At 50.9% G+C, this 11,498-nt stretch overlaps 1 protein-coding gene across 1 annotated transcript; it reads left to right on the plus strand.

Moving 5' to 3' along the window:
• The first annotated feature begins 5,498 nt into the window (after positions 1-5,498).
• Positions 5,499-11,168, plus strand: GNB3 (G protein subunit beta 3). Its single transcript, XM_053970131.1, has 9 exons — positions 5,499-5,555; positions 6,077-6,115; positions 6,264-6,370; positions 6,482-6,545; positions 6,660-6,822; positions 6,924-6,990; positions 7,920-8,121; positions 9,201-9,417; positions 10,225-11,168. The coding sequence occupies exons 1-9, from the start codon at positions 5,499-5,501 to the stop codon at positions 10,329-10,331; spliced, it is 1,023 nt and encodes a 340-aa protein (XP_053826106.1). The 3' UTR covers positions 10,332-11,168.
• Positions 11,169-11,498: the final 330 nt, after the last annotated feature.

Consider the following 11,498-nt stretch of genomic DNA (forward strand, 5'->3'; position numbering starts at 1 on the left):
TCCGTTAAAAGGTATTTATCTCAGGCTTGGGCCAAAGCCGCGGGAGAGATTAAAAGAGATTGAGGCCAAGATAATCCCCTCGCAGCATCCCACTAAAGTGGCTGCCAAAAGGCATGCCACCAAATCTTTTGCCACCCCTGGCCCCTGTGCCCAGTTCTGTTTTCCCCATCCAGAGCCCTGTTTGCAGCCGAGAGAGGGTGTGATGGCCCTGCCATTGGTTTTCCCTTTGCAGGCCCTCTCTGGTGGCATCATCCCTCCTTCTGCCCTGCCCACGACACAAGTGGCATGCTGTCCCTGGGAAAACAGGAATTCCTGTGACTGTGAGGTACAGCAAGCCCTGCCCTGGTGGCTGATAATCCTAGGCTGTTCTGGCTAATCTTCACTTTATTAGTTTGTTGCTGATATAAACAGAGAGAGTCAAATCCGCCTGGGATTGTTTCTTTCCCTTCAGGAGCAGTGTGCTACTCTCTCTTTTCACCCCTCCCCATCCACCTGCTTTGCATTACGTCCCAATCCGATTTCCCCAAGTCTCTGGTGTCTGATTTAATTTGCCTGACGCTGCTCCTGGAATCAGCCCTCCCCCAACCCCTCCCGTCCACAGCCTTCCAGCTCCCCATGGGGAGATCAGTCCTGGGAGAGGCTGAGGAGCAGAGAGGGAGCAAGGGACTCGCTGGGTGGACGAACAGGACTGACTGGAGACTGCAGAGGTACAAGGGACTTTTGGGCAGTGAGGAGCCATTCTCAGCAAGGGAGGCAGGCTGTGAGGGTCCCATCCAGAAGGGACTGCAACCTACCTTGCTCTACAGATCCCGGTAAGTTTGCTGCCTTGCATTGCCTGAGGTCACCTTGGTGAACCTGGCATTTGGGACCCTGAGTTTCTTGGAGTGATTCTGTGGGCAGCCTTTGAACAAGGGCTCATCCCATCAGAGGATGAGGGAGGGTAAGATCATGGAAAGAAGTTGGGGTTATTAGCACTGAAGTGTCTTTATAGTGGTGAGGGAGCTTTGCACTGGGATGGGGTTGCTTGTTTCTCCACTTGGCAGGTAAATCTCACCAGTTTCCAGACTGGAGCGGGAGGGTAACACCTCCCCTGATTGACCTGGCACTCGCTGCCTGTACAGACCCCTGCACTCCCAGCGCACCCTTTGCACACCTCTTTGCAGCTGGCTGCTCTTCTGGGTGGAGAAGGAGCCCTCAGAAAGCAAGGAGCAGAGCAGGGTAATTTTACCCTGACCTTTGACCTCTATCACAGGAGAGAGGGATCATCTCTATCCGGCTCTGCAAGGAGCCCAGGGTCACCAGGGCGAGCCTGCGAAGCTAGTCAGGGATTACACAGAGACCCAGGGATGCTGCCTATTCCCACTGAGTCCTTCTTCTTGCACCTTTCCCTTTTCCATTCACAGCCCTCTCCCAACATTCCACAGAGCAACCACTCCTTCCGTAGCATGGGGGAAGCTACCCAGGAGCAGATAATAAGAGGGTTCACCTTGCCTCTTTTTCCCCCCCATTACTTGCACCCTTATCCCCACCAGGGAGTGATGCAGATGACTTGGAGGGACAGCCTCCAGGGAGGAAGCTGGGCCACCTCCATGGCATCATGCAAGGGATATGGCCACTGCTCTGGAAAGTCAGGGTGTGGCAGCAAAAGGCAGAAGATGGATGATTCCAGATCCCCCTCCGTCTTGCACCATAGCAGAGGCATTTGATCTGCTATGAGCAGACACCAAAGGGCTCAGGATGGGTTTGACTGCCCACGGACAGGAGTGCTGCAGCAAGAAGTTTGTTAGAAAAGGCAGGAAGGGAAAGAACTGTCGTGTTGGAGAGCAGAAGGAGTGAAATGTGATTTCCAAAGCCAAGAACTGTGAACTGGATGAGCACAGCTAAGGCAGGGCTCAGAACAGGGCTGGCATGAACTGACCAAGCCCAGGCTCTGTTTGGCTGTGCCCTACTCGCTCCTGGTGGTGCTTGCAGGAGGCAAAACTCTGGAACAGGTGCCAAGGTCCTCCTGTCAGTAACTGTGCTGAGAATGGTGAATTGTTTCTTTCAAAGGTACCTAAGGACTTGGTTTCCTCTTCTGCTTAGGATTCACCTGAGAGAGCCCTTACTTCCAGAAAGAACCATGTGTGCACCATTTAGAAGCCTTTCCCATTAAAACTAGCCTGGGCAACCACCATGAGCAACTGTGAGCTGATCCTTAGATCCACTAGAAATGTGTAGTCCTAAGGTCCTGCTGGTCAAGGCAGGAACATGCCTTGGCCAAACTCCATTTCCCTTTCCTCTGTTCTTCCCCCATTTTGTTCCTCCCATTTCCTGCCCTAAATTTACATGACCATAACAAGCTGCTCTTTTGCACACCTGCCCTGGTCCTCCTGGGAGGCAGCTGCACTACACTGGGGATAACTCATTCTCCACAAATTGCACTGGGACGTGACGGATGGAGGCGACAGGCGAAAGATGGAGCTATTATTATCACTCATCTGTGGCTCCTTGTCCTGCTGAGGCTGAGAACAATTCCCAAGTTCATTTAGAGTGTTCCCTCAGAGGGATTTAAAGGTTCGGACGCAGTCCTGAGCTGCACCTTCTCTATATTTAGCCCTTTTTATCCATCCTCGACATCCTGCCCCTGCTGTTTGATCTGCCTACGGCTCCAAAAGCCCCTCATCTGGTCGTGCAGCTTTACAGAGCAGTGAACTGGCATTCACTTGCTAGTGCCAGAGTTGAGAAACAACCAGAGAAGGGAAGAGAGTAGTGAAAAAGCAGGAGCGGTGAAAGGAAGACTGGGATCCAACGGGTAATGAGGAGGACAGGTACAGCCAGCTTCACTGGGAGCAGAAATTGGAAGGGAGGGAGAACAAGGTTCCCATCTCTGTGCAGGTCTGGGTGGGCAAAACCAGAAGTCTACAGAGAAAAATTAGGGCAGGTGGATGGACAGTGATCTCAGAGAGCCAAAGGTGTATGAAATAACAGCCTGAAGAATTGGGAACCAAGCAAAGGAGGCTGGAAGGAGAGAGTCAGGGGCAGGAGGTTACCTAGCAGGAAAAGGCAATCCAATGCTTAGGATTGATGGATCAGTCCTTAGGAACACTGGAAAAGGGCAAAGTGTGGGCCACAATGGTAGGGCTGGCTGCACAGGGTGGCTGGAAGTTCAGGTGTGCCACTTGGTGTGCTGTAGGCTGTGACCAGAGCTGGATGGAGCCTTGCAGCCTCACTGTACACTGAAACTGAGGGGCAAACACCCCAGGATAAGGAGGATGTGCAGCCTCTGACTAAAAGGTGCAAGGCCTTCCCCAGCATCTCCCTGCTCTGTCAGTCAGCTGAGAGGTGGAGTGGAATGCCAGCCCTTTCCCAAAGGAGAGGAAGTGTATGAAGGTGGGTTTTCACGGCCAGGGTCACTCAATGAGGTGCAGCTGTGCATCCTTGCACAGCCTAGGGTGCACATCCTTGCACTCCCCAGTGATGAGGAGCCCCCTCATCACTTTTCTGTTGGAATAAGAGAAGAAAAACCAGTGGAATGGGCCCAGCTGAGGTGCTGGTCTGTTGCTGTCCTTCAGTGTAGCTGCAGGAGGCTGAGGCTGGCAGCCCCAGGCCATGGCTGTGGCACCTTCCTCTGGGCCCTGACACTGCTGCCCTCTCACCATTTGCTGGGGCTGGCAGCCCCATCCACTGCATGGGCAGCGAGCAGGGAAGAGTCAGCAGTGCTGTGGCTCTATCCAGCCCTGCAGGCGGCAGGCACAAGTTTCTCTCTGCAAAGTATATCCTGAAATAGCTTCCTGCTGGGATAGCCTCCCAGGAGCTAGGGGAAACCTGTATCTCGTTCTCTTTCCTGCACTCGAAGCCATGCCTCAGGAATCATTGAACAAGCAAAAACTCACTGTGCCTGGGGGATCAAAGGAAAGCCGTGGAGACGTCCAAGGGAAGGAATTCTTAAAGGAAACTCAAAATGCTCTATGAAGCAGCAAGCAAAGGTGGGACTTGGGAGCTGTCTGGATGTGCTTGCCCACAGCAAGAGAGCAAGTCTGGCATGGAAGGACCCAAAGCCCCACTGACCAGAGGAAGTGAGGCCTTCAGGCAACAGGGATGGAAGTGATGTGAATGATGTGACCCGTAGGGACTGGGAGAAATTCTGCAGATGCTGCTGGAACATTTCTTGGGCAACACCTGGAGCACATCTGGACACTCACATCTATCCAGGTGAAATGTTGGAGCAATTAAAGATTACGTTTGTCTATAAAAGTGGGAGATGCTAGAATCGCTGGTGAAGATTTAAATGCACATAACAAGAAAGAAAGAACAAAAGAGAGATGTTGTATAAGAATACAGTGCACCTGCATCTTGAATATGGATTACAGTTCTGGTTCCCCGCCCTGCAAAAATGTATCATCTCTGCTCTGTAAACAACTGAAAAAAAGCTCATAGAACAACAGAGATAATAGGACGTAACAGCTTACACGGGAGGAATGACTAAGTTTGCTCTGCAGTCTGGAAAAGAGACGGCTATGACAAAGATGTATAAAATACCGAGTGATGCAGAGGTGAATAGAGACCAGTTATTTGCTGATTCTTCCAGCAACTCAAAATATAGCTAATGTCAAGTGGAGCTAGTGCCACCAGGAAGTGATAGAAGTAGAAACTTTGCAGAGCCTGCCACCCAGCTGTGGAAGTCATCACCATGGGGTACTGAGGAGGCTGAACTTGGCATGGGCACAAAAATGGTGTGGACAAATGCACAGAAGAAAAGTCCATCAAGAACTTGCATACAGTAATGCTGCTCTAGCTCTGGGCATCAGTGAAAAGCTAGGGCTGGGCAAGTAGGAGATGTATCCCTATCGGCTTATGTTATTCTTAGATTCTTCCCTAGGCATCCACCTTTCTTTTTATTTCATTTTGGTTTGGTTTTTTGGTTGGTTGGTTGGTTTTGGCTTGGTTTTTGATGTGAAACTGGGAGGGAACCCTGAGAGACTACCTCAAGAGCTCTGTAGATTTTCTTGGTGGTCAGAGAGTCGGTTGGTCCTACCTGGTGAGGCTTTGCTTAGGACAAACAGTAGGAAATAGCCAATGGGCTCCCCCCATCAAGTTTCTTCCTCCTGGAGCTGAGATGGACAGCTTGGCTATGAGCAGGGAGAAGCTGATGAAGAGGACCCAGGGCCTGGAATGGAGAGGTTAAAAATGAGTGGACAAGTGTGACCAGAACCTCAGCAAGAGGCTCTGGAGTTCTTTAGCTTCCGTATGTGTATGTGTAAGGAGGATCCAAGACAAAATGGACCTTTGACCAGGCCCAGCACAATCTTCCCAAATGCTAAGGGCCAGTGGCCAGATATAACACGACATGACTGAGTATTCAGCCAATAAATGGTCACCAATCCTTTATTAGAGATACCTACATTTCCGTAACTGAGCAGTCACACTGGTGTCCTATCTAACTCACACCTCTTTCCTTTGATCTGTCTCCCCAGAATCCAGGCTGCCCCACGTGGAGGAGCCACCCCTAGGTCAGAAAGATGGGGGAAATGGAGCAGATGAAGCAGGAGGCTGAGCAGCTGAAGAAGCAGATTGCGGTAATGCTGGCAACAGTCATGAAGTTGCTGAGAGCGTGTCTACCCCACCACTGCATGCCCAAACTTTCCTCCTCAGCCGCAAGGTGGAGTTGGGCTTTCTCCATCTACATACTTGGAGCCCTCTGCAGCTCTCCACAGCCCTTTAAATGCTAATGGATATCTTCCCACCATGGTGGGGGGAAGAGCAGTAGGGGAAGGGAGTGAAGAGGGGACAGGAGTCCTAAGAGTATGGTGAATCCCCAGGATCTCCTCTGTCTGAGATATAGCTGGTGTTCTGTCAGGTGGGAGGGTCTATGGAAAGGGTGTAGCACAGCAAATTTTGGCTCAACTTCCTGACAATTGACTGGTGTCAAGGTGCCCTAATCATAGACAAAGATCCCCCTGTGCTGGCCACAATCCAAACACAGCTAAGCCACAGTTCCTACTTCTAGTAGCCCTCAGACTATGACCCCAAATTTCACTTGTCATTGCCTTCCGCGCATGTTTTTAATCTCTCTCATCTGCTGTTGTCTCTTCTCCAGGATGCCCGGAAAGCCTGTGCAGACACAACGCTTGCTCAGGTAAGGGACAGGGCTGCACAGGCAAGCTAGCAAAACTCTGAGGGGCTTTTGCCCAGTCAGGAAGGAGTTAGGAGGCAGAAATGTGGAAAACAGTAAAGCTCCTGGTAGTCCAAGATAAATTCTTTCTCTCCCGCCACTCTTTTTTTAGATTGTATCTGGAATGGAGGTCGTTGGACGCATCCAGATGCGGACCCGAAGGACCCTGCGGGGACACCTGGCCAAGATCTACGCCTTGCACTGGTCCACGGACTCCAAGTGAGAGCGTTGCTGCTGATCTGCTGGGTGCAGGACAGCACATGGGTGTGATGGTCAGGAGAGCTCTGATGGGAAGAAAGCTACTAACATGATCTTGTTCCTTTCTCACAGACTTATGGTCAGTGCCTCACAAGATGGAAAACTGATTGTGTGGGACACATACACAACTAACAAGGTAGGAGTCAGGTGGCTGCAAACCGGGATGCTGGAGTGGGTCCCCTTGGAACTGGTGTCCTTGACCTGTTCTCTCTGCTGCCAAGAGCCCTGACACGGTTTCTGGTCCTCCCAGGTTCATGCCATCCCTTTGCGTTCCTCCTGGGTCATGACCTGTGCCTATGCCCCCTCTGGCAATTTTGTGGCCTGTGGAGGCCTTGACAACATGTGCTCCATCTACAGCCTCAAGTCTCGTGAAGGCAATGTCAAAGTGAGCAGGGAGCTCTCAGCCCATACAGGTGTGTGTGCTGCCTGCCTGCAAGTGGGTGCCCCCTGCTTCCAAACTTGACCCTTCTATCCCTGCCCCTTTTTCTCATATTTGCTTGTTCCCACTTCCCAGGATACCTCTCCTGCTGCCGATTTCTTGATGACAACAATATTGTGACTAGCTCTGGAGATACCACATGGTGAGTGCTCCCTCCTGCATCCTAGTGACATGACCTCTGCTCTTAGCACAGCAACAAGTGCAGTCCTTGTGCTCTTCAGCACTCCACTATCTAAGGAGGAATTGCTCCTACATGGGGAGGCCACATGGAGCACCTTAGGAAACCCGATCCATTCTTCATCCCTTGGCAGAACAGATGCTTCTTTTCTCAGCTGAGGACAGGTCAAGCAGTAAGGACCATGTCAACAGCTCTCACAAAGAACAGTGTCATTTATACCAGGACAGAAAGAGTTTTAATTTTATGTGGAGCACCCTTACATTCTCCACTTCTCAAGTCTTGCCCTCTGTGCAAGGGACACTGCCAGTGCCTTGATCCTTTGGTTCCTGGTTCTCAGGGCTCGCTGTGCTGTGACTCTGAACAGTCCTGAGTCTTTATTCACCCCACCCCATCCCAATACCTGCTTTGGAATGACCTTTTGACCAAGGATATGTGGCATTTCCATCAGAGATCAGGGTTACACAGGGTTTGTTTGCCTGGCCGTGGTGTGGGATCCCCTGGAACAAGAGCTTTGCATCTTACAAGCATGGACACAGAAGACCTTTTTCAGCTGTTTTCTTTTTTTTTTTTTTTTTATTTTTTTGCTGTTTGTGTCCCTCTTACTGTCTCTCAGTATTCCCTTCAGCTGTTACATTTATGGGAATATGCCAAGCCTCACACACCCCCAGCCTTAGTCTAACTCTGTTTTGGCAAAGGTATTGCCAACAACAGCCATGAAGATACCTCCTGTTGTATACAGCTGACTCCAGGGATGCTCTCGCCCATTTTCCCATGTGGTAACCATGGTTTCCCACCTTTTGTTTGCGAGTGGGACAGCTCTTCAGGCCGGCTGTAGGTCTGCTCTGCCTTGGCTGGCTCTGAGACAGTCTTTCCTCTCTTCTCCCCTCCTGCAGCGCGCTCTGGGACATCGAGACAGGGCAGCAGAAGACTGTGTTCATTGGTCACACTGGAGACTGCATGAGCTTGGCCGTCTCCCCTGACTTCAAACTCTTCATCTCTGGGGCTTGTGATGCTACTGCCAAACTGTGGGATGTGCGGGAGGGCTCTTGCCGTCAGACATTCTCAGGGCACGAGTCCGACATCAATGCCATCTCCGTACGTATGCTCTCTGCACAGTGCTAGGGAGGAAAATGGGGGTGGAACAGCTCCGAAACAGCCTTGGCGCAAGGTTGAAAGAAGCTGTCAGTCATTAGGGTAACAAGGGTCTTAGACCTTGGCCCCATGATCCAGCCTGAAGCAGAGAGTGCCCAAGTTCACTGAAGCTTGGAGGAGGGTTCTCCCCAGGCACCAAAGTATCCAAGTCTTGGACAGGCAGCACACCATGATCTGTGGAGCTGAGCACCCTGACACAGGTGCTGGTCCAGCTTTGCTCGCAGCAGCTGTTGGGAACTGTGGTTCAGGCATGCTCCAGCAGCTCTGGCGCAAGACACAAGTGAGGCAGCAGGAATACCTAACTCAGCTGAGGTCAGCTCCAGACAGAAGAGGTAGGATCACAGGGAGATCTTCTGAAGATTAAATTTTCATGGGAGGCAGCTCAGACATTTGGGAGGAAACACCTCTCTCAGAGCTGCAGAGATGGCAGGACAAGACACATGGCAGACTAATCCTTGAAGCCAACCAAATGCCAGCACCCTGCAGTCTGCTGCTCAAACCACCCTCCACTGACATCAATTAGTGTAACTTTCTCAGTTGCCCCATGGCTACATTGCCAGCCACATGGTTTTCTACCATACCTGCTCCTGAGGAGCCTTTATTTACTCCTCAGAGCAAGACCACAGAAAATGAGCATGTATGAGAAGGCTGGGATATGAGGATCAGACAGAGGAAGGCTCTGGTAGCCAGAATTATGTCAGACCTCAGCTGGGGGATAATGGGTGGACACTTGTCAAGGCCCAACCTAACAGCTGGAGTTAAAATAATCCTTCCTCAAGCACTGAGATATCTTGCAACAGCTTAGGTCATTTGTTTTCTTGGAGTGGAAAGGGTTTATTAGGCCTTACGAGAAGTATCGGTCTTCCCCTTCTGCAGACTCAAATTTTATGATCCAATGTCTGGCCCCACCAGGTTTTCCTGCCTCTGTGCCTTCCTGGTGGTTAGCAGGGGGGTGGCGAGTTGAGCAATTCCATCGGGATCCAAGGAAAACCTCATTAAAACATGGTGTGTGCCCTCCCCAGTTCTTCCCTAACGGCGAAGCCATCTGCACCGGCTCCGATGACGCCACCTGCCGCCTCTTCGACCTGCGGGCGGACCAGGAGCTCATCATGTACTCCCACGAGACCATCATCTGCGGAATCACCTCCATCGCCCTCTCCCGCAGCGGCCGGCTCTTGTTTGCTGGGTACGATGACTTCAACTGCAACATCTGGGACTCGCTGAAAGCAGAGCGTGTGGGTGAGTGGCTCCTCGAGGTCCCTCTTTCCCTCCCTGCAAGGCCTCCTGTCCCTGCCTTAGGGATAACAAGGCACTTATTCTTCCTAAACATAGGAAGACATCCTATACTGACTGAAACCCAACAAAGCTCCCTCATGCTTAGGGAGCACACCAGAACTAGGACAACTCTCACTGGCCTAGAAGAGCTATTGTTTTTAATGTTAAGGAAGTCAAGCCTTTAAACAACATTGTTTCAAGGGGGACAAGAAGGTTCCTATTAGCTAAAACTGCTCACAAGCACCAAAAGAATATCCTACTTCCTCCTAGTCTGCTAGTTCCAGGTACTCACAGTGCCACTTGGTGGCCAGGCACCAAGCCAAGTGTGCACCTAGGCTTCCGTCCAACATCTTTGGGTACTCTGTAATGCTCATACACAGAACACGCAGCATTTTTCTTTCAGAAGCGGCCCCTACCCTCTGAAAAGTCATGAAACACAGCCCACCAACAGCATCGCTTTTCTCAGCCTTATCAAGGACCCCATCGTATCTTAGTCTTAGCGTCACTCCAGGGTGAAAGCAGTTGTATGAGGATTCAGCTGGCCATACCTTCCCAAGAACCCTTTGGGTGGTGGCTGTATGCCACACACAAAATTCTTTGGCACGTTTGCTCCTATTCTCCACGTACTGACTGTAAGAGGCTGTGCAGGAACAGGCAGGGACACACACGGCACGTAGGCACAGCCCGCAATGCATGTCCTCAGCAGGGTCACCCCTGTCACCTCTCACAGGCCCCCCTTCACTCCCCGACCTCTCCTCTTTCCTGCCACAGGAATCCTTTCTGGCCACGACAACAGAGTGAGCTGCCTGGGGGTGACGGCGGATGGCATGGCTGTTGCCACTGGCTCCTGGGACAGTTTCCTCAAGATTTGGAACTGAGGACGGTGGCAGTGAGGGGAAGAGCAGCAGAAGCACAGCCCACAGCCTGAGCCCATGCAAAACAGCATCATCAGCTGAGCACAACAGAAATGCCTACCTACCACTCCCACTTGTCTCTAGATACAGGTCACTTGTAGGAGTCTCCCAGAGTGAAAGGAGATCAGAGAGGAGAAGCAGGGGGAGCTGGGGAGCAGGAGCAAATGCACTGTCCCTTCTCTCCACTTCTAAACAGCCCCAGCAGTTTCCAGCCTTGTGCAGGCTTGAAGACCTGTTCTTTTTGTCTCAGGACTTTGCAGTACAATTCGAACACCCAGCACCTTCCTTCAAACACCTCTACCCGCACTGGTGCCCATCCTCCTCCTTCAGAGGACCCCTCATGCAACACCCACCCCAGACTAAACTCTCTCCCTGCTTTAACTCTACCTAACTTCTCTATGCAGCTGTCCTGTATCTGTGCAGACAGCCCCAGAGACACACTGGATTTGAGATTTCTATGGCACCACTTCAAACATAAAGCTAGAGTAAATTTGGTTCATTTTCGTGGGGGAACACTTAGCTCAAGGCCTATCTATGCATAAAGGGGAAAAAGGCAGCCTTCAGACCTGCCAGAATAGCAGGGAATATATTTACTCTTTTGTTAGTTCAAGTCTTATCTATGCATAAATGGCAGAAAAGTAGTCCTCAAGACCTGCCAGAATATCAGGGAATAATATATTTATTCTTATTTGTTGTCTGCTTCCTGCTGTTCCTTCCCTCTTTGCCTCACTCCTGCATTGTGTGGTGACCCTATCTAACCAGTAGCCATCAGCCCATGTTTTCAAGTCTGTTTAGATCTTCATAGCCCAGGCAAATAAAGAAAGCTCACAGAAGCACTGCAGGCGGTGTTCTTTCCAGCATTGCAATGAGCTACTGCTAACATAACTCTTTTCCTGTAAATATTGCCTGCTGGTCTCAACCAGTCAACACCTCATCCACAGACTTTGCTTTAGCTCACATCCCTTGGGGAGGGTATTCCTCACATGCTGTAGTTGAGAAGAGGCTGAAGTTGGGATAGTGAGATGAAAGTGTTTCCTTTCAAAACTTGGATATTTTACTCAGTTACAAGACAGAGCCATTTTTTTCAGCCTCTATTCCACTTGTTGGCTCAGAGTAGCATTCTGGGGGGCC

This window comes from Vidua macroura, chromosome 2, assembly GCF_024509145.1.
Source record: "Vidua macroura isolate BioBank_ID:100142 chromosome 2, ASM2450914v1, whole genome shotgun sequence".
NCBI classification, from domain to species: Eukaryota; Metazoa; Chordata; class Aves; order Passeriformes; family Viduidae; genus Vidua; species Vidua macroura.